Source organism: Symphalangus syndactylus, chromosome 3, assembly GCF_028878055.3.
Source record: "Symphalangus syndactylus isolate Jambi chromosome 3, NHGRI_mSymSyn1-v2.1_pri, whole genome shotgun sequence".
NCBI lineage: Eukaryota > Metazoa > Chordata > Mammalia > Primates > Hylobatidae > Symphalangus > Symphalangus syndactylus.
Window position 1 is genome coordinate 13,284,995 of NC_072425.2, and position 21,802 is coordinate 13,306,796.

The 21,802-nt window shown below is 54.9% G+C and overlaps 1 protein-coding gene and 2 non-coding genes across 35 annotated transcripts in view; all 3 read right to left on the bottom strand.

The window, feature by feature from the left end:
- The window catches only part of PRRC2B (proline rich coiled-coil 2B), a 133,612-nt gene that overhangs the window by 4,719 nt on the left and 107,091 nt on the right, over positions 1 to 21,802 (bottom strand). For 11 of the 33 annotated variants that reach the window (XM_063635711.1, XM_055270626.2, XM_063635712.1 and 8 more), the window contains 16 exons: positions 19,293 to 21,374; positions 17,881 to 18,086; positions 17,213 to 17,358; positions 16,440 to 16,581; positions 13,699 to 13,781; positions 12,931 to 13,122; positions 12,586 to 12,783; positions 12,044 to 12,130; positions 10,701 to 10,805; positions 10,351 to 10,543; positions 9,306 to 9,403; positions 8,195 to 8,322; positions 7,393 to 7,633; positions 3,899 to 4,057; positions 3,212 to 3,303; positions 1,013 to 1,094 (listed from right to left, as the gene is read on the bottom strand). In XM_063635711.1, the coding sequence (XP_063491781.1) occupies positions 1,013 to 1,094; positions 3,212 to 3,303; positions 3,899 to 4,057; positions 7,393 to 7,633; positions 8,195 to 8,322; positions 9,306 to 9,403; positions 10,351 to 10,543; positions 10,701 to 10,805; positions 12,044 to 12,130; positions 12,586 to 12,783; positions 12,931 to 13,122; positions 13,699 to 13,781; positions 16,440 to 16,581; positions 17,213 to 17,358; positions 17,881 to 18,086; positions 19,293 to 21,374 (4,234 nt within the window). Of the gene's footprint in view, positions 1 to 1,012; positions 1,095 to 3,211; positions 3,304 to 3,898; positions 4,058 to 7,392; positions 7,634 to 8,194; positions 8,323 to 8,946; positions 9,008 to 9,305; positions 9,404 to 10,350; positions 10,544 to 10,700; positions 10,806 to 12,043; positions 12,131 to 12,585; positions 12,784 to 12,930; positions 13,123 to 13,698; positions 13,782 to 16,439; positions 16,582 to 17,212; positions 17,359 to 17,880; positions 18,087 to 19,292; positions 21,375 to 21,802 lie in introns of those variants that run through there. The other 22 variants (XM_063635707.1, XM_063635713.1, XM_063635706.1 and 19 more) reach the window with 10 other exon arrangements.
- LOC129479958 (small nucleolar RNA SNORD62) lies at positions 4,920 to 5,005 on the bottom strand. Its single transcript, XR_008656876.1, has one exon. It is a non-coding gene; the product is annotated as a small nucleolar RNA SNORD62 (small nucleolar RNA).
- Positions 9,738 to 9,823, bottom strand: LOC129479959 (small nucleolar RNA SNORD62). Its single transcript, XR_008656877.1, has one exon. It is a non-coding gene; the product is annotated as a small nucleolar RNA SNORD62 (small nucleolar RNA).

Here is a 21,802-nt window from a genome sequence, read left to right on the forward strand (position 1 = left end):
CCGGGTCCTCCACAAAGAATTCCGCGATGGCACATCCCAGGGCGGAAGCAGTTCTGGTCCCAAGGCCAACTGGAAGAACCTTTTCAAATCAGTGCACCTCCTGCCCCACAGGCAAAAAAGCCCCTTCGAGTAGATCCAAGTGCCCCCTGCACGTCTCAGAGCCCCCGACTGTCTGCTGGGGCCCTAGGCAGACTTGGCCCCCACAGATCTCTGGCCGCGATTCAGCCAAACCCCCCACCATTCCCACTCTGTAACCTTTCCCTGGGGCCCCATTCCTAGTCAGGGCTCCCCTGGTCTATGGCTCTACACGGGGAGCGGGGTGGGGAAGTCACAGAGCAGCCAGCGCATCTGCCCCCCACCAGGTCTGAACTCTGGAAGAAAGCTTTAGAAGCTCATTCCACACAACTTTCATGACCCCCAGGGGAACCAATGAGAGCAATCACTTCCCACCTCTACCAGCCAGGCAGAGTGAGTGATTAAAAACCCAGGTCTGAGGGGCCTAAGCTCTGAGCCCCAGCACGTTTTAGAGAATAGAGAAGAGAATAGTGCGTGTAGGAAAAGACACTGCGATGTTCTTTTCATTATAAAATGGGAAAACCTAATTTCACCTGTGCTCCCACCCAGCCAAGACAAAGACGAGACACACCACTGACTAGAACCAGCGCGCGCACCCCGGCTCCTAGAGCCGACCCCCAAACCTAACCGAGTCTCCCAGGGCGCCTCAGCCCCGACCTGCCAGGGCTGGTCCACCTTCCAGCACCACCTCCTCAGAGGAATCGGCATCCTCCCTTCTCTGCAGGACAAGGAAGGATCCAGACGCCCGTCAAGAGGAGAAATGCCTTCGCCAGGAGGGACGCGGGTGGCCCAGCTCCCGGTTCCGTGCTCTAACCGCTAGGGCATGGCTCTCTTTAGACAAGGAGCGCTCAGATAGGTTGGACAGTCCCTTCTCTTTTGGCGCTTGGAGACGGGCCTAAGTGTCCAGGGCTGAAGGGTCTGGAAAGCCATCTTCTACCTGTTGCACGTAGTGTCCCTGCACAGAGCCCATGTTAACTGCTGATCCAGAGGGCTTCCCACTGGGGCTAGCAGAGCTAGGCCTGAAAAAACCAAAGGCAGGGGTTGAGAATACACAACGTGTCACCACAGAAATGGAGTCAAAGCCTAGCACACGGAGGAGGCACAAGGAAGGAAGGGCCTGCGGCCAGAGGCGCTCACTCGGGACGGTCTGTGGATCTCTTGGATGGAAAACAACCACAGACCTAAGACAGCCCAGAACGCAGAAGGGTGAGGGGGTGGCTGTCACTGACCACCCTGGCACCTCCAGGACAGAGCTCAAGGAGACGCACCGCGAGAGAGGGAGGCTGAGGCCCTGTACAGATGGGCATGGCCATCCTGCTGTGCAGAAAGCGACACTGGCCGTCTCAGGGTCTGGACCAACACGATGCCGTGCCCCAGACAAGAGGCCTAGAAGCCTGACACTGAGCCAGAACTGTGCCGAGTATTGTTCTAGTCTTCACTTTTCAGAAAAGGGGATGGGGAACCAAAATGTACAACATGCTTCTAAATGTGTTCCACTGACCACTAGTTAGTTCCCAGGGATGTTAATTAGGTGCTACGTGGAAAAAAAAAGTCTGCGGTCAAAAAGCCTAAGTGCCGTGTGCAGAGTTCAACAGGGCTCTCAACCTAGGCCCGCTCAGCCTGTGTGGTGAGCACCCTCCCCAGCAGGCCGCCCGGGGACAGCACTCCCCCAAGGACCTGACCAGGGAATCCTTGTTTTTGCAGCGCACATCTCAGCAGCTCTATTTCCAGAACACTTGGCAAACACTGCTTTATACAATTATAGCAATTTCCCCAACCCCCTAAAACACCATAGAAACAAAGCTACTAGTTTAAGGCTTCCACTTTCTAAATATGCTCCAAAGAATAATCTGCTGCCATTCATTCCTACAACTACATAGACACAGGCGACTCTTGTCCCGTGAGGCTCTGTCTCTGGGTTTTGCTTTTTGAGGAAGGCTCTGTAGCCAGAGGCTGCTGGAATCTGCCTGTGGCAGCGGCGGGACAGCGTCTGCTGAGACCTGCAGCCGCCTTCCTCCTTCCAGTTCCGCTCCATGGTCGGTGCTGTCCAGCTATCTTTTTCACACAGTCCTGATGTTTTGGTCTATGTGACAGACATGGTAGGAAAACGAAACATACTAAAAACAGAAATAAATGAAGCCAGGAGAGTGAAAATAAGAACAGAAAAGATGGAATGGGAGGAAAATCCACAAAAACCCCTTTCTCTGGAAATGAAGGTACAAGAGTGGAATGCTGTGATGGAGGACAGGCAAAGGGCAGCGGGGCAGAGAGGATGCAGCTGGAGCAACTTGCAGATCACGGGGGCCCGGCCTGCAGAGCGCTCCTCGGGCCTGCAAGTACCTGTGTAGTCGTGGGGACACCTCATGGCATCTGCAGCGATGGTGTTAACCTCACAGGGCACCATGGGTCAGGCAGGTCTGTTTCACTCATTTGTAAACACAGAGAGGTCTCAGGAATCTCCCACATGTAACAAGGGTGGACTGTACAAGCCCTCGGAGCCCAGGGCCAAAACATGCTGCCTTCACACACCAGCACGAGCAGAAAAGGCAGTGGACCAGAGGCTCTCGCCAACATCCGACAGAGCCACCTGAGTATCCAGCTAAGGGGACCTGAGACAGTTGCTGGAGGTGGAGACAGACACAAAGGAAGCAAAAAGAGGGTGCTGGTTTGTAGCGTGGAAGGAATGGCCCATAAGCCCAGCAATAAAAAGTCCCCTGGCAGGGGTCACAGAGCAAGTCTGAGGAAAGAGATGCTGGGAAAGGCCACGCTCCTCCCCTTGCCAGGATGCAGCCCTGTGGCCAGTGGGTCCTGTTTTAGGATCTGATGGGAAGTCACGTCAGTCCTGATGCCTACTAAATGTCAGCCGCTCCTTTTCCTACCTTTCCAGAAAGCTCCCCAATCCAGAGCATCTTATTATAATGATTAAAACCAAAACCACTCTCCTGATTCCTCACTCCCCCAAATTTAGCTGCAACACAAGTGCATCCCAGTGCCGAAACACCACAGTGACACATGGCCCATAGAGGGACCAGGTCTCTGGCGGCTCTCCCTGGGCCCAGATTCTTCTGAGCCACTGGGCCGTGGCTCTGGCAACTTCTCAGCTACACAGCACGCAGTCCCCAGGGAGTGGCTTTACCTGTAGGTCTGTGGCGATGGCACGGGGCCTCCTGAAGGGACATTCTGTTTACTGTCGGCAAAGTGGAAGCCTTTCATCTCCATCTGAGAGGGCTAGAGAGACCAAGCAGCAACAAGCTGTCATTTGAGGCCCTGGAGACAGCTGGACCACACACTCACTGAACAACCCAGGGCAGAGGTGGTGAGGGCCATGGGAATTCCCAGGGAGGCATCTTCTAGAGCAGTGGTGTTTGGCACCAGGGCCCAGTTTCATGGAAGACAATTTTCCCACAGACTAGTACAGCTCTGCAGCCTGGGGACTGGGGACCCCTGTTCTAGCGAAATCTGCAAGCCCCTTCCCTCTAAGCCAGACTCAAAAGGGCTTCTTAGAAGCAAGAACCATCACAATACTTTGTTCTTTTTAAAGTGAGGTGGGAGAGCCAATGAAGCATGGCCGTCCATAGCAGGGCCTCCTGGGGAGCCGGGGAGGAATGCTGATTCCTGGCCCTCAGCCCTCGACACGTTCAGAGTCCCCAGGACCTGCCTCTGTGATGGACCCACACATGGTCACCTTCCTTTCTGCCCTGGCAGTCCTGCACACACCCCAGCCACTGGCTCTTTCTACCACACAGGGGTACTTAGCTTGCTAGAAAAAGTTGGTGACACAAGGCCCCCTCCCTAGGGTCAGAGGCAGATGGGGTCCCCTTACCTCTCTGCTGGTGTTCAGGACTGGCGGCTGGGACCCGGGCGGAGGAATCCTTCGGGGGGCCCCAACAGAGAGGCTCTGCCCAGGCGGCAACTGAATGGACTGGGGCAGGATCAGTGGCTGCTGCCCAGAGCCGTACCGAGGCAGTGGCATGGTCAGCTGCTGGGCGACAATGACAGTCAGGAGGGGGAACGATGCTACGGAGAAACCCCAAACACACCAAAGAGCACCAAAGAGCGAGCGCACATGCGCTTCAGATTCATACACTTCAGAAGAACTAAAGCAAAGCCTGCATACAGCAGGACACGCTCTGATTTCTACTGTAGCACAGGGGAGATCGCCCAGGATTTCACACCTTCGATGGCAGAGGCACGTCTTCTTGCTGGAATAAAGTAGGTGGTGAGAAAATGGGCAAGACTAAGCTGGCTGCAGGCACAGAACTAACAGCGTTAAGTGTGTCTCATCCACGTCTCTGCTAAGGGCTGCGTCTATCTTCAGCCCTTTCTGCCTCTGTCCAGCAAGTGCTTACTAAAAGCATACAAGGTGCCAAGGAAGCGGCAGGGCCCTGTCCAACATGGGCCTGCACACTGCCAGGGCAGCGTGTCACACACTGGACACAGCTGCAGGACACTCAGGGTGCGGAGCGGCATAGGATCTGTGGGTGCACACCAGATTTGTGGGTGCACACGGGGCAGGGTGGGCAAGGAGAGGACGAGTGATGTCAGAAGTCGGAAGTAATGGCCAAGCCAAGTCCCAAAAGATGAAAGCTGCACCGGACGTATATCTCTGTATTCCTTTGTACAGCACAAATATTCAAGACTCTTACTGTTTTGCATCAAGTGGTGGTAAAAACAAGACCAGGCTGGATTCCGGACTGTGGGGGTCCTCTGAAGCATGCTAACAGGAGAACAGGGTGGCTGCAGCGCCTAACTAACTAGAACAAGATAGGCGAGGTGGGGATGTGGGCCTGGAGACTCTAAGGACAGGGGGACAGGATGGGGTAGGGGGGCTGGGCCACTTTTGGTCTCTCAGTCACTGTCCTCTTCATCTCCCTGCTATTGAGTCCACAGTGGAGGGTCAGAAGGATCTATTGGAATTACATCACTGAGACTTGTAGTGGCCAGAGCCGCAAAACACCACGCTCCTCCTCCTTGGAACACCAAAATGGTGCAGGATGAAAATGATGGTAACATGCTGCCGTTTATAGAGTGCTGACTTGGGGTATGATCTGACTTGTAGGGAGGCCAGGTAGGAGCCCCTACAGGAGCTGGACACGGGGAGGGAATGAGACACAGCTGGATTCTGAATCCTTTTAAAGCCAGAGCTGACAGGCCTGCTGAAGGGTCAGGGGGCGAGGTGAGGGGGAGCAGGGAGCCAAAGAGGATGTGGACTGGACAAACAGAAGGACGGGCAGGAAAATCGAGTTTTGGATATGATGAGTCTTGAGATGCCATGAGACACCACAGCAGAGATGCTGGAAAGTCCATTGGATTTGAGACTCAATTCCAGGGACAGATCTGAGCTGAAGATGTCCATTTGGGAGTGAGGAGAAGATGGAGGAATTTAGAGCCATGACTCTTGAAAGACACCCAAAGCAGGGCCCAGGGGCATGCCGACCGTTACAGACTGGGAAGGAGAGGGGACAGCAAAGGAGACTGAGGAGGCCTGAGGCAGCAGGAAAGCCAGGAGTGACGGCCTGGAAACCGGGTGAAGAAAGTGGTTCGAGGAGTGTGGGGGGTGGGATTACGGGGTCAGCACTGCAGCTCGTCTGTGTACTGACAGGAAGGGCCATCTGATGCACGAAAGAGAGGGAGACGTCCTGGGGCGGGGCCCCCCAGGGGCACAGGCAGCACCCAGGCAGGGATGTGGCCACAGGGGCTTGGAGACTGTCACTGCTCCTGTTTCCTGGGTGACACAGAAAGGGAGGTCATGGATGGGAGGCAGCGAGGGGCAAGATGCAAGTCTGAAAAGCTGCTAGGAGCCACAGCTTGGATGAAATGCAAAGGCTGTGTGGCTCGACAGATCTGCTGATGGGGAGGAAGAAGCCAGGCCAAGGGGGAGGATGACAAAAACATGGGTGGCGGAGACTGGGTGTGGTAGCTCACACCCGTAATCCCAGCACTTTAGGAGGCCAAGGTGGGTGGCTCACGTGAGGTCAGCAGTTCGAGGCCAGTCTGACCAACATGGTGAAACCCCGTCTCTACTAAAAATACAAAAATTAGCCGGGCATGGTGGTGGGGGCCTGTAATTCCAGCTACTCGGGAGGCTGAGGCACGAGAATCACTTGAACCCAGGAGACAGAGAGGTTGCAGTGAGCCGAGATTGAGCCACTGCACTCCAGCCTGGGCAACAGAGCGAAACTCCATCTCAAAAAAAAAAAAAAGAAAAAAAGAATTTTGGAGTTGGGTCACTAGAGGGAGTGAACTGAAAAAGCCAGAGGTGACAACTGAAAGGGATGCTGAGAGTTGAGATTATGCGAGAGCCACAGCTACTGGGAGTGGCCAAGCCTAGACAGGAGTGCACAGAGCAGGGGCCCATGTGAACAAGGGCACCAGTGGCGAGGAGGGCACAAACTGCGTGGACAGGGTCCATGGCACAAAGACCCGGGGTCATCTCTGCAGACATCAAAACCACTAGGAACTGGAACAGGAGAGTGGAGACAGAGTGGAGACAGACTGCAAGCCAGGCCAGACAAGGAAGGTGACCCTCAAAGATGCCAAATACTGCCCACAGGTTGACGGAGAGGAAGACTTCACAGCAGACGCTGGATGTGGTGACGGCACCACAGCAGAGTGGAGGGCTTGTCAGGCACAGTCTATGGTGTGGGCTTCAAAGCTGGGGTTTCAGGGAGGAAGGAAGAAGAGGAGTCTAGAAGCATCAACAACTACGCAAAGAGGACTCTTAACCCATTCCACACCCTACTGCACGAGGGCAGGGAGAAAGGAAGGAGCCCCCGTCTGGGGGCTGCAGGAGCAGGCAGTGCTTAGGGGACAGCCAGGTCTCCAGAATAAAGAGGTGGATGAGGGGCCGGGGTGGTGGCTCACACCTGTAATCTCAGCCCTTTGGGAGGCCAAGGCGGGCAGATCACTTTGAGGTCAGGAGTTCGAGACCAGCCTGGTCAACATGGTGACACCCCATCTCTACTAATACAAAAATTAGCCAGGTGCAGTGGCACACACTTGTAGTCCCAGCTATTCAGGAGGCTGAGGCAGGAGCATCACTTGAATGTGCGAGGCAGAGGTTGTAGTGAGCCGAGATCATGCCACTGCACTCCAGCCTAGGCAACAGAGTGAGACTCTGTCCAAAAAAAAAAAAAAAAAAAAAGGTAATGGGGCTACTCAGAAGAGACTGGTTTCCTGCATGCTGAGGAACAGGCACGGTGGCTACCAACCAACAGCATGACAGGCCAGCACACACTGAGAGGCGGGTGAAAAGAAAAGGCAAGGTCGTGAAGGAAAGAAGCCTAGAGCTTTGGGTGGAATGACTGAATTCCTGACCTGTGGGAGCTGTGAGTCCAACATCTGGGAGGCACCCAGGCCAGCAGCCTGGCTGAGCTGGCCCTCGTAGACCAGGGCTTGGTTCCCGCTCATGGGCTGGTAGGGTGAGCCAGACTGCGGCTTCACCATCTCCAAGGGCTGCATGCCTGGGAACGCCGAGTACGGAGGCTTCAAGGCTGTGCCCCCAGAGAGAATCATGGTGCTGGGCGGTGACAGGCTGGGGTGCATGTACACCTGAGATCTGCAAAAGCCAGACAGATGGTCGGGATCAGGTGGATGAGTCCAGCTGCGGATCTGGTCCCATCCTTCAGAGATCCCCCGGAGAGCTTGCTAAAACAAAGATCCCCGGCCCCACCTCCAGAGCATGACTCAGAGGGTCCAGGATGGGGCCTGGGAACAAGCTCCTAGATGGCGCTGATGCTGCTGGATTAAACAAGTGAAGACATCCAGGCTGTACGAGGCACAGGACATCAGCCACAATGACTGGCAGCCACACTGACGGAGCAGCCCGCGGTGGGGAGGAGACAGGGAGTCAAGTGGAGAGGAGGAGGAAGGAGCAAGGGGGGAGGCAAGATGACATGGAAAAGCAAAACAAGGCCCACCACATATCAGCTCGCCCCAGGCCTCTCCTAGAGCACAGTTAACAACGGACTGAAGAGTGATCCAGAGCAAACTCCCACCTCTCCCCGCCCCACTGGCCCCAAAGCAGAGAAGCACCAAACAGCTGCAGGACAAAGGCTGCACACAGGGCCGAGGCCCTGGCTGTGAGCTGCCAGCTCCGCAAGCCGGTACATGAGCTCACCTGAAGGGCTGTAAGGAGCTGAAGATCTCCTGGGACTGGGACACAGGAAGCCCACCCCTCAGTCCAAGCTGCGCTTGTGCCTGCAGAGATGTGTGAAGGGAGATCGGGATCTGCTGGGCAGCGGCGGCCTGTGAACCGGAAAATGGGGTGGGGGAGGTAACCGCAAGGCCCATCCAGGTGGTTCCTCCCCTCCCACCTCCCCTGCCCCGCTCCACATGGCTGCTGGAACACTGCCCAAGATTCGAATGCCAGCATGTCAATCCTGGGCTTCCCTTGCTATTGGGATAAAGCCTATAATGAAAAAGTGGTAGCAACCCCAAACCACAGCATATCCCTACCCTGGAATTCTATAAGCAACAAAAACGGATCCTAGCACATACGTCAACAGAGGTGAGTTCCAAAAACATAACGTTGAATTTAACAATGTACAAAAAGAAAGATACATGCAGTCTGACCCAGTTATGCAAGAACCAAAGTCTTGGAAACCAAACAATACAGCAGTTAAGAACATGTTTTTAAAAGGAGGTCAGCAGAGGCCACATCCTCCATCAGCAAGCCTGCACTTGGAGCAGTTTCTGCCTGGAAGTCCACTGTCGTGGCTGTGCAGGCACATGGGTCTGAGGGGCGGCTGGACCATCCCAAAGGCCCAGCACCAGCATTAGAGGGGAGACTTCCAAAAATCACCCCTTGGCAGCACAGAAAGTATGCCAGTCCTGCATAAATAACCAATGCCTGCTCATTTCTAAGACTACCTCTTTCTAATGCATCCATGCCTGGGAGTTTAGGCCTTTCTTCTCTTCATCAGAAGGATACCTGATCACCAAAGAAAATTCCATTTTAGCTAATTCCCTGGCTAGGACACAGGAGGGAGAACTTTGAGAAAGGAAAACTAAGCAGAGTCTGGAGCAGCCAACTCCACTCCTGTTCCCTGTCTTGTTTATTCGCTTAACAAATGTCTCCTGGCTGTCGTGGCGGGCCAGGTACTGGTCTCCACATGTGAGGGGGACGGAAAACCAGACAGACAATAAGAAATAGATGAGCAAGCCAATTCCGACCTGCACTGGCTCCTCCCCACCACCCCCAGCCAGGCCACCTGGCTTGCTGCTGTCACCTGTTGGTAACTCTGCTGCTGAGGTATCGTTTGAGGAACCAGCCGGGGCTGACTTGCAAACACATGGCCATCCAGGTACAGGGGCGGGAGGTGGCTGCCTGGAAAGAGAGCGGCAGAAGGGAGGTAGAAGAGGGTCAAGCCTCACTACTTCTCAATGTCCCTGAGGGAGACAGTCTACAGGTCTGCTCTACCCAGGGGACTCAGTGGGGACGAGGGCGTGTGTACAGAGGCTGCTAGGTTCCCTGTGTGCCTGAAGCACATGCCTGCTCACAACACGCCTGGCACGCACCTCAGGGAACGTAGGGAGGGTGCAGCATCAGACCTAGGAGGAGGGAGGGGGCAGGTGGGCTCCGGCCTATCCTTCCCACCTCCCACTCACCAACTGCCCCAGACACTCGAAGGGGCATTCTACTTTAACCAGGGCTGCCTTGGTCTCTCAGTCACTGTCCTCTTCATCTCCCTGCTATTGAGTCCACAGTGGAGGGTCAGAAGGATCTATTGGAATTACATCACTGAGACTGGCAGCTGGGCCCTCAAAACCCCCACACTTTCCCTTGGGGACATCGACACATGACAAGGATGGCAGCAATCAGGACAAAAACAGCTGTCAGTGACTGAGGGCTCTGTTGACACAAAGCCCTTTCCAGGTAAGACCTGGCTTCATGGGTGTGGCCACCCCATGGAGCAATGTCATCACCCCCATTTCATGTAAGAGAGGAGGACGCTGTGGCTCGGCAAGAGCCGAGGCAGCACAGCTCCACCACGTGACCCAGGTCTGACTCAAAGCCAAGCCTTTGCTCACTCCTCTCACCAAAGGCAGGAGTGCCTTGCTGTCATCCCCCAGTTCTGTTTCCCAGCGTGAGGAAGCAGGACGTGCACATCACCTGCAGCACATGGGAGCTACGACCACTCGGCCTAAAAACAAGTTGCTACTTCTACATGCTGCTTAAGACAAAGTGAGGAGGTGGCATTCGGGGCTGTTAATCCGTTTTTCTTGATAATAAATGGAGAAGGACCCCAAGGCCTGGCTCAGGAGATGAGATACCTGGCATAGAAGCAGAAGGTGCTACAGAGGCCACAGGCATGGGTGGCATGGACACTCCACCGAAGGAGCTGTAGTTGACCCCACTGGAGGCACCCACAGAGGATGGAGGCTGGATGCCTGAGCCAGCGCCGCCTGGAGAGCTCTGCTCCGGCAAACTGGGGGAGTTTTCCCAAGCCTTGCGCGCAGACTCCATCTTCAGAAGCAAGGGGAGGGGGAGGGATGAAAATTACTATCACGATGGCAGTGGACAGAGCCAATCTAAGCTTTGGGGGTTCAGGGACTCCTCCCTTCTGCCTCTTCGTAAGCTAAGGTACTGGGTGGGCCCTTACCCAGCTCAGGGCTAGTGTTACCTTCAGAGTAAGGTCGGCGGTGGGGAAGGACATTGGGGAGAGACCGATGGCCCTCTGGATGTGATGGTCCCGCCGCAGGATGGGGATACTCTGTGTTAACCCTGCCTGGAGAGGAGGAAAAGGAAACCATGGAACGCAAACAGGCGCAGAGACGGCTTTGCCCAAGCCCATCCATGGCTCGCCTGAACACACTCAAGGCTCGTCCAAATTTATCTATGACTTGCCCAAACCCATCCATGGCTTTTCCCAAAAGCACCTACAGCTCTGCATCTATGAATTGTCCAAATGCATCTTCAATATTGGCCACATGTACCCAAGACCATCCAAATGAAACTGATGGCAGCCAAGACCACGACTGATCTCCTGGAGATGGCTGCCTCCATCAGTTTCCTCCACACAAGTCTGCAGAGAGCCACCCCCATATCCACACATATCCCTCCAGACAGGGAGGGCCATGTCCCGGCAGTATAAATATGGACTGGCTGCCCACACACAAACACCTGGTTCAGAAGGCACCTGCCACCTGGCCTGGAGATGCCCTGGGCCAGACAGGGAAGGCTGTGCCCCTCAGCAAACTGTGAAAAAGAGGGCTCTGGTAACAGAGGCTGGAAATGCAACAGTGCCCCCCGCTTCCTGCAGATCCCCGGTGTCCATTTGCACGTGACAGAGACTGCAGACTCTCAGAGTAAAGAACCTTGTGGAGCCCAGCACTTCCACAACATTGTCTTCATTCAATGCCTATGAATATTGTATGGCACTCACATTCCTTGGAATCCTCTGGGAAATGCTGCCCAGATGATACTCATTCATTCAGCATCTACACTAGCACCCACCGCCGCAGGCAGTAGGACAGAGCAGTGAACCAGACGTCACTGCGACAGTCTCGGCTGCAGCCCCAAGTGGCCACAACAGATGCAACTGCCAGCTCCTGAGCCCATGGTGGAGCGCCAGGAGGTCTTCTGGATCACAACAGTTCAATCGCAGGCGGCAGGGACCCTTGGATGGTGAGATGGGGCCTCCTGAGGAGGGCTCTCCTACTCAATCTGTGCCCCTTACCCCTGGCCACAGAAAAGGCAGCATGAGTCTGGGCTCACACCTGGCACAGAGGAGACAATGGAACCAAAGAGAGCCAAATAAACCAGTCCTTAGGAACTCTACGATCCCCACTGGAAGGTCACAAAACCTGGGCAGGAACATTTAAGCACCTTTTAAGGACATGGAGCTGCTAGCAACTGAGTCACGTGCCAGCCCAGGTCAGCCTGAAATACATGTGCTGTCTCCTTCACCCAGGGCCTGCCAGCCCCAAGCAGTGAGTGGAGCCGGAAGTGGAAGTGTGGACTTACATTACTGGCCAAGGCATCCTGAAGTTTAACAACTGGACTCCCCGCAGGACCAGAGGCAGAACCAGGTGGCAAGCTGAAATCGGAGTCCTGAAAAAAAAAAAAAAAAGGCCACACAGCCCACTGAGATCCTCCTGGCTCTACATTCCCCACAGGCATACGTTAACGTGATGCAGTTTCCGCGACTCAAAAACTCCACTGAGCAGCATTCACTGGAGCCACATATGAGCGAGATGGCCAGATGTTTCCCCACGGCACAGGAGACAGGACGCCATCCTCACTTCTTTCTCCCTATCCCTTGGGTGGCCTGACAGAAACAGGGAAGATCACTGGCCTGTCTGGTGTCAGTGAAGCAATCTTTAAAGCAACTCAACAGAGCACTGGCCACGTGCAGGACTCCACACCAACACTCTAGCCGCTGGAAGAGTGCTTGGCTCCCATCCTTCTATTCTTTCTAGGAGACAATCCTGTCTGAGCCCCCAACCTCTCCAAGTACCAAAATAAAAAGTAAAAAAAGCAAGCAAGAAAACAAATCAAAGCCTCACTTTTGGACTGACTCCAAATTCAATGGGTGGCACAGGCAGCACGGAGTCCACGTGAATCTCTACCCCGTTAACAGGTGGGACAACAGCCCCTTGCAGCCGCTCGGCCCCCTCCGAGCCCTTTCTGTTTTTCAGAGAACGCTCGTTGCCGATGGGTCCTGGTCTGTGCTCCTTGCTCTGTCCAGAGCCTTGTTCTGAATCCTTGATAAAAAAGCAGAGAGGTGGAGACACACAGACTGGAATGACCACACTCTCTAGCTTCTACTGTCCCAGGAATTGAGGAAGACGACGCGACGATGACCCCTTCCGCCCAGGCCCTGGCCACTGTGACTGGAACGTCCAGGTTACCTTCTGCTCAGACGGCTTTGGAGCCTGCTCCTTGTGGCTGTCGGCCTTGGGTTCCGCCAGGCCGGGCCCGCTCATCTCCTCTGGCTTCAGAGTCCCATACGGGGAGCTGCGCTGTGAGGAGGTCGCAGACGACTCCCGAGACTCGGCACTCAAGTCAACGCCACTGTCTCCCTGGCTGCTCTTAAAACCCTGCTGTGCAGAGCACAAAATGGGTTATAGCCTCAAACTCCCAACTCGATTATCCAGAGAGTAAAACTGCATGTGGCACAGAGACTTTTCTATGCCAGCTGCCTGTCCCTTGCCAAGCCTGGTCCTGATCTTGATCCTGCCCTGCTGAGGATGCCTGACAGCTTACGTGTGGCCAAACACACCAACCCCGATAGAGCTTGTGACCACAGGATCTTCTGCGGGCCGCAGACCGAGGCTGCCAAACCCATCTCACTTGTGACCCAAACCAGACTACGTGGCCGCTGACACCAGTTCAGACGGTGCCCTGAATCCCTCTTCCCACCCAGCGTTGGGTCCTCCCTTGTTATTCCTTCTATCTTTCTCCTGCTCATGCACACCCCATGCACAGGCCAGAAATCAAGATGGAAAACCACTGATGAGCTTGGCCCCATGGAAACAACCTAATTCCAAGGTCGGCTGCTGTAGCAGGGGCTCGGGTGGGCTGCGATGCACAGATCCACGGCAAGCTGGCCGTGTGGATGGTGAGCACACACTCACACACTCATCCCAGGGCAGCACGTGGGCAGTGGCCACACTCACCTCTGCAGAGCCAGTCTCGGTGCTGCTGAAGGCAGTGACGGCTTTCCTCCAGGAGTCGTTGGCTGGGGCCTGCACAGGGAGAGCTGCCAGGGGAGGGAGAAAGAGTCAGGGCATCAAAGAGCAACCCGTCTAGAGAAACATGAGTTTATGAGCTCTTAAAGAACAAGCACAGGCACAGCTTGCAGAAATCCAACTCCCCTGCCTCCCCTGCACCCCCCACCCCAGCCCCCTACCCGTGACACCCAGTGAACGGCTCTGACGTGGAAGAGCTGGTCTGACAGCCTTACCCAACTTTCCACATCCTCACCCAACGTGTTTCTCAGCATCTCACGGATTACAGGAGAGAGTGAGCAGGGCAGAACCCTCGCTCCTGCCGATCTGGATTCTCTCTCGCTATTTCCGCTTTGCTCATGCTTCCTTTCACTTATACTATTTCTAAAAGTTGGTAGTTTCTCTTTTTTTACATTTAAAAATATATATTTCTTTCTTTTTTTATTTTTTTGAGATGGAGTCTCGCTCTGTCACCCAGGCTGGAGTGCAGTGGCACGATCTCAGCTCACTGCAAGCTCTGCCTCCCGGGTTCACGCCATTCTCCTGCCTCAGCCTCCCGAATAGCTGGGACTACAGGCGCCCGCCACCACACCCGGCTAATTTTGTTGTTGTTGTTGTTGTATTTTTAGTAGAGATGGGGTTTCACTGTGTTAGCCAGGATGGTCTCGATCTCCTAACCTGGTCATCTGCCCGCCTCGTCCTCCCAAAGTGGTGGGACTACAGACGTGAGCCACCTGGCCTTCTTTTTTTTTAAAAAAAAAAACAATAGAGACAGGGTCTCACTCTGTTGCTGGTCTTGAACTCCTGATCTCAAGTGATCCTCATGCCTTGGCCTCCCAAAGTGCTAGGATTATAGGTGTGAGCCACCACTCCTGGCCAAAGTTGGCGGCTTCTACAGAGTCTTCGAAAGATCCAAGTGGGTATTAGTAAAAACTTTTAAGCTCACAGACCACTTTTTGAGTGGCCATGGATCCTGAGCCCAGAAAAATAGATATGCATGCAAAAGTTGACATGCTAGCAGGGGGTGGGGGCATGTATCTGCAATCCCAGCTACTCAGGAGGCTGAGGCAGAAGGATTGCTTGACCCCAGGGGTTCAAGTCCAGCCTGGGCAACATAGTGAGACCCCATCTTAAAAAACAAAGAAACAAAAATCCTTTCACATGCTATTTTAATATCCAAGGGCTCTCTGAAGCCATCCTTGGACGCAACCCCTGGTCTGAGAAACCAATGAGACCCTGCAGAATTCTGGAGGAAAAGATCTGACAAAAGGAGATGATGACTCACACCTGAGAGTCACATCTGACTCACACCTGGCAGCTCAACCAATCTGGCACCTGGGCATTTTTGGACATCAAATACTATGACACCTGTCACTCAGCCACTACCAAATGTAGTATTATTGATGTTTTATCAAATGATTGTGCTTCCTTTCCATCAAAGCTGGGCATGTTGAATGTTATTTTGTAGTTTGCAAGAACCAAAGTTTTCACAGAGCACATGTGGACAAGCTATGTGGAAACAGTGAAAGAATCAAGGCCCAGAACTCAGTGTCTCGTGTGCTTATCCTATGACCCTGGAGTCCCTGAGTCAAGTCCCTTCCCTCTAGAAGCCTCAGTTGCTTTGCAGAAAAATGAGCTGGCACTAGGTGACCTCTCCGAGCTCCCCTCATGGGCCTGAGCTGTGAAACGTCAGATGTCCTTGTTTTATTCATCTGTGCACCCTCTGGGCTAACAGTGCAGTGCCCTGCCTCACGCAAGCCCCAAGAAGAACCTATTCTATGAAAATAGTTTTCTATTTTATAAGGAAAAATTCCCAGAAAAATTACATTTGATATAGAATTAAAAACACAAAAACAAAAAAAAAACGTTTTCAGGGCAACGAATTTTCTAAGAAGTAATGTATACCCTCTTCTGGTCTCTGTTTGCCTTTCCAGAAGAGCATTCAGGGAGGAGTTTCCAGAGCCTTCCCCATGTTAAGAAAAGGATGCACAGGCCGGGCACGGTGGCTCACGCCTGTAATCCCAGCACTTTGGGAGGCCGAGGCGGGCAGATCACAAGGTCAGGAGATCGAGACCATCCTGGCTAACGCAGTGAAACCCCGTCTCTACTAAAAATATAAAAAATTAGCCGGGCGTGGTGGCAGGCGCCTGTAGTCCCAGCTACTCGGGAGGCTGAGGCCGGAGAATGGCGTGAACCCGGGAGGCGGAGCTTGCAGTGAGCAGAGATCGCGCCACTGCACTCCAGCCTGGGAGACAAAGCAAGACTCCATCTCAAAAAAAAAAAGAAAAGGGTGTACAGCACAGAAGAGAGCTCCTGAACTCTTGTGGCTGGTCTGTCAGTCACTTGCTTCTCTTCCATACGTTAGTGGGAGAAAACGACGACTGACAAAGAAGGCCATTCCCGCTACTGTGTGATCTCAGCTCAAGGGGCCATCCTTTTCCAGATGGCTGGACATAATGAATGCTCTGCTCTTCTACCAAATTTTAGGCAAGGAAAATTGTGTATCTGTTTGGGGGCTGCAGCAGCAAATCGCTCAGACGGCATTCAGCACTAGCTCAGCAGCGGAACACAGCAAACAGGTACTACTCCATCTATATTCGTAGCTCAAAAGCAGGATCCTCCCCAGAAGCAAACCCAGTCTGTGATGTGACCTTGGGTGCCACAGCTGGGGTCACGCCCCCAACTCTCACCCTGGCTGCTGCTCTCCCAGATCTCAGTGCCCAGGCTGCTGCCAGGCACGGTCACGTCGCCTTGCTCCAGACATAAGTTGTTCTGCTTTTTCGCAAATCGAGGAGGAATACGGGAGGAAAGGCCTCGACCTTTGACAGGCACCTGAGGGGAAGAAAGGATGCTGTAGTCTAGCCAAAGGCACAGAGACTGACAAATTCTCCCCAGGATAAGTATCCCAGGTACCAAAATCACACCACCTGAAAATGCTCCAGAGATGTGTGGAACGCTCGTCTCCCAAAACCTCAAGCAGAACCGCGATGCCAAGCAAAGCACCCCCCAGGAAAGACCTGAAAGGCCAATGGACTGTGATCTGTGTGCAGGTCCAGCCCTGACTCCATTTTAGTATAGGGTTCACGATCCACTTGATTTGAGGGAGACAAATCTCATTCCACTCAGGAATGAGGAGTGGGGAGGGACGAGAAGCCGGGAGCTGATGGAGGTCTGCATCTTGGCTTGGACAAGTTTCCACTGTTATCACCCTAGACAAGTCACCCTCTTCAAGACTCAGTTTCTTCCACTGCATAACAGTGATGCCACCACCTATTCCTACATTGATAGAAGGGCCTTGGTAACAGCAAGAACAGGGAGACAAGGTGTACTTGCTAAATACTCCTTTCTTCCTCTCTGCCACCTTGAGCTTGACCGAGAACTCCCTTACCCTCTGGCTCTGGGTTTCCTGGGCATCTGCCAGCCTGCCCTCTAGCCCCATGCCCCCCCACCCTCCGCCCCTCACCTGCACGGCCTGCTCCTTCTTTCTTCTCTCTTCCTCCAGCAGGCGGCGCTGCTTCTTGGTCAGGACTTCGATGAAGCCTTCGCCCACCATAGAACCCACCTCACTCTCCTCCCCGGGGCTGGACCCGCAATTTTCGATGATGGCACCTGAACCAAGATTTCACAAGAAGGAACAGTCTTTCCATTCACCAGGAGGCAAGAACAACCCAATTCAACAGGCGGCTGAGATCTAGCGTCATGCTCGACAGAAACCTGGACAGGACTTCCGCACCTTTCTCAGGCCGCCTCTGACCTAACACATTGTTATCCCAAACCAAAGAGGCCCAAGGGCACAACTGAGAGAACACGCAAAGGGCTTAAACCCCAGCTCTGCTCCTACAGCTGTGTGACATCGGACACACCACCAAACGTCTCTGGGCCCCAGGCTTCCTCTCTTTAAAGCGCGGAAGCCGCAGGGTGTCACGGGGATTCAATGGGCTGCGAGCAACACTCGGTGGGAATCCTACCTACTCTGCTCACCTCTATAGCCCCAGAACCCAGCCCAGGGCCTGGCTAAGCTGTTCCAAAAGCTAAGGTACTCAGTGCAAGGGCAAACTCGGGAGGCCCGAGGACTGCATGGCCCCTGGTTCTGCCTGAGTTCTTTCCCCTGAAGATGTGAGGATGACTTACTTCCATAGTTCAGGTCAAACTGTTTCATGGCCTCTCCCTGTTCACCTGCCCTCGGAGCAGCCAACTTGGCCTCCTTCTCTGCCTTTTTACTGGAGGCTTCGGGAAGGTCAGCATTGGCATGGGCTGCCCGCTCCAGGGCATAGGGGGAGTGGCCACTCCCACTGCTGCAGCCACTAAGACCTCCAGGCAAGGCCTCGTCTGGGGATCTGTAAGGGAAAGAGGATCTTGTTAACCAGAGCTGGGGAAGGAGGGAAAACACCGCAGGTGCACACAGCCTGCACACAAGCCCGGCACCCTGATCTAGGCCCGCTTCCTCTAGCTGACTCCTCGGGTGGGGAGGAGCGGCAGGCTGGCCACAGTGCATCCATGTCTGTGTGCAAACACACGTGTAAGGCTGCCCCCACCAGCTCTGCCTGCTCCTGGGGAAAGTGGCTCCCCAGGGCTCTCCCACATGCTATGTTCAGAGAGTGGAGATGGGGAGAGAGACAAGAGGAATATGCTCAGAATGGAGATGCCAGCATTTCTGCTCCTCTCCAGGATTGCCCTGCCGGAGGGCCCTTGGGGCAGAAAACTGAGGTGAAGCCAAGGGTCGGCCTCTGGCGCCTGGAAAGCTGGATTAGATGCCACCTGAAAGAGTCACTGTTCCCTGTGGCTCCTTCTCTGGGAGTTTCTCTGCCTTGAATTCTAAGGAGAGTGGAGGTGTGAAGCCATCTTCCTCAGTATGCTGAGGACAGGGAAGGCCTCAGCAGCCCCTGCACCTCCCTGTCCGAGGCACAAGCCAAGTGCAGTCAGTCAACCCAGACTGTGCAGGGGACCCTCTCCTGGTCCCTGAGCAGAGGTCATCACCCGAATGCCTCTGGCTGTGGAAGAGGTGCTCGCCAGACCATGTGTAGCCTGCTCCCCTCTGCGTTTGCTGGGCTCCTGCCATGCTGAGGTGGCAACCCCACTGTGGGGCCACGTCTCCTCACAGTGGAGAAGCAGAACCACCTAGGAAGAGCCACTTCCATGCAGCCACAAGGCCAGCGATGCCCCCTAGGACGCCGCCTGGCAGCAACTCCGGAGCAGAGGACTCTGGTGGACTGACCGGCACCTGCCACTGTGCACAGGCAACGCTCCTCACTGCAGCGGCCCCTCAGCAGGGCTCCAGGGACACACGCCTGGACTCTGAGGCCAGGTGCTGGACAGTGGCCTCAAGAGCACTAATGGGGTGGAGGTGGGGGTGGGGGCTCTAGCCACAATAACACCACCACGAGAAGCAGACAGGCAATGCAGCAGGCAGGCAATGGAGACGCGCACAGACGGCCTGGGGGCAGGCCCCCAGCCCCGACACACGGCGGCATGCATGCGTGAACTCAGTGCTGCTGAGAACAGAACACAACAACAAAAAGGGCCCAAATGGTGTCTGGTTTTACCTTTTGACTTTCAAAGGCGTCCCAGTCTGTTGGCTGTCATAGCGAAGGGAGGTGTCACCACCACCTGGCCTAACGGGCTTCTCCCCAAACCCTCCCGGCTCCAGCTTTCGGCTCTGTCTGTCAACCAGGGGTCTCTGACTGGAGAAGCTCCTCTTGGCCAGCTCCTTCTTCTCACCCAAACTAGCCCCCGACAGGCCACCATCCACCTGGGAGTCGGGCTCGGACCCGGGGCCTTCCTGCCGCTCCCGCCGCTCGCTGAAGTCGCTGCTTTCAGAGGCCGTCTCCCACTCCTCATTGGCGTGATCGGAGGAGTTCTGGTAGGAGAGCTCAGGGGACCTACGGCCCACAGTGCCACTCTTGTCCCCAGAACACAGTTTGGGCCTGCCTGGCCACTGACCTGCCAGCAGGTGGGGCTCCTCCTCGGGTCCCCAAAGGCCCAGGGACTCCCGCTCTTGCCGGAGGCGCCGGAAGCGAGGGGGCTTATCTTGGCGTGGAGGGCGCCTTCTCCTGAAGGGCCGGTTCTCTGCATTTTCAGAATCTGCCACGTGTTCATCTTGGAAGAAGGATCTCTTGTCCTCCGCGCGGCTGTCCTCGAAGCCCCGGCCACCAAATGCGTCAGGGTGTCTGTAGGAATCCGGGACATAGTCTCTGTCTGTAGATCGCCGGGATCCGCATGTGTCGGAAGGGCCATATTCCTGCCAAGAGCTGCCTGGACTTTTGCTCTGCCAGTGGGGTGACTCTTTGGAGACGAAGGTTCTCCGTCCATACCCGCAATTGCTCAGCCGGGGAGGGAGGGCTCGCCCAAAGGCCCGAGGGCCTCGGCTCTTGGCATCTAGACCGCTATGGTCCTCGGAGCACACCTTGTTGGACCGCCAAGAATCTCTGCAGTCGCCCTTCTTCAAGGTGCCCTCCTCCCTCTCCAGGAGTGAGCCTTCGTTCCCGTTCTCGGAGCCCCTCTGCCGGCGGCGCTTGGGAAGTTCTTCATACTCTGAGCCCTCGCTATGGGTCTCACTGGCAACTCTCCGTCGGGGCTTGGCTCTGGGGCAGTCCTCTGGCCGCGCAAACTCTCGCAGGCCCCGGCCACGGCCGCTGCGCTGGCTGCTGCAGTAGATGCTGCGGGCCCCTAGGACCCCCCCACCGCAGAGGCTGCTCCCGTTTCCGCCAGCAGGCCGACCACGAAAAGTGAACTCTCTGAAACCACGGCCCCGGCCCCGGGCCTGCCCTCTGACCCCAAAGGCTTGCTCCTCATCAATAAAGATCCAGTTATTTCTCTTCGTGGGGGGAACATCGCCGGACTCTCGTGGGGGTCTGGTTTCCCAGGCCTTGTCAGGTTTCTCCTCCTCTTCAAATTTGGCGGCCTCGTGGCCAAAAGTGGCATGGCCAGGGCCTTTGTCCTCCAAAGTGGTGGCGGAGGAGTTGGCCAGAGAGGCATCGTTCTCTTCGTCCTCGTCCTTTTCTGCCGTGGGGCTCTGCTCCTTCTCCTTGGCCAGCCGGGTGCTCTCCTCCCCTAGCTCTTGCTTAATCTTCTCGAGCTCCTTCTCCTTGTCTTCCACCTTGAGGGCTTTCAGGACTGGTTTCTTGATGGGTCCCGACCTCCGGGTCCTGCCCGTCTGCTCCGGGTGCTGGCTGCTGGAGCTCCGGGGCTCGGGAGTCCATTCAGGCTCCGAGGACGGCTGTTTGTTGGGGCTCCCATTCTTGTCCCAGGAGGAGATGTTAAAGGCCGTCCCCTCCCGGGGTGTCTCCCGCTCAACACCATGGGCTGTGTCAGCGGTCTCTGGCTGGTGGCTAACATCCCAACTGCCACACTCTGGCTTTTTCTCATCTGGGACAAAGTCAGGCTCCAATGGGGAACACCTGAGGTTTTGGGTGTGACCCCCAGGAGCACCTGCATCCTGAACATTTTCTTGGGGTGGAAACAAAAGCTCCTGGCCTATTCTCTGAGAAGAGATACAGCTGTCAAAGTCTGCTTGGGCCTTCTTGTCAAAAGCACTCAAGTACTCCTCCCCTCTCTCCTCAAAGAGATCGCGCTGGGCATTTACGCCCCCTGCCCTTCCGAGTGAGGCAGAGAAAGAGCTTTCATTCCTGAAAAGGAACCAGAAAAATCAGTCAATGTGATTGGAGCCTGGTTCCTGGTTTCCATGCTGAACACAGAGCTTAGTTTTAAAAAGAAAAAAAGAAAAAAAAAAACTTTTTAAAAAGAAAGCTAGAAAAACAAAACAAAAAACAACAAAAAAAAAACACAAGCACCAACATTTGCTCTATCTTTAAACACGTCTCAGAAATGCCAGGCCATGAATTGGTCGGTAGCCCCTGGAGTCCATGAGAGTGAAGAGTGTCGTGGCCGCAGGCTGGGCGCGGCGTGCCCCCTGGAGACAGAGGAGCCGGGCAATCCTCCGGGTCAAAGAGCAAGAGCAAGCTGGAGCCTGGGAGGTGGTGAAGAGTCTGGGGCTATGGGGGTGGCAGGGCTAACTCTGTTTACTTCCACAGAAATGAGCCAAGACCCATGCTCT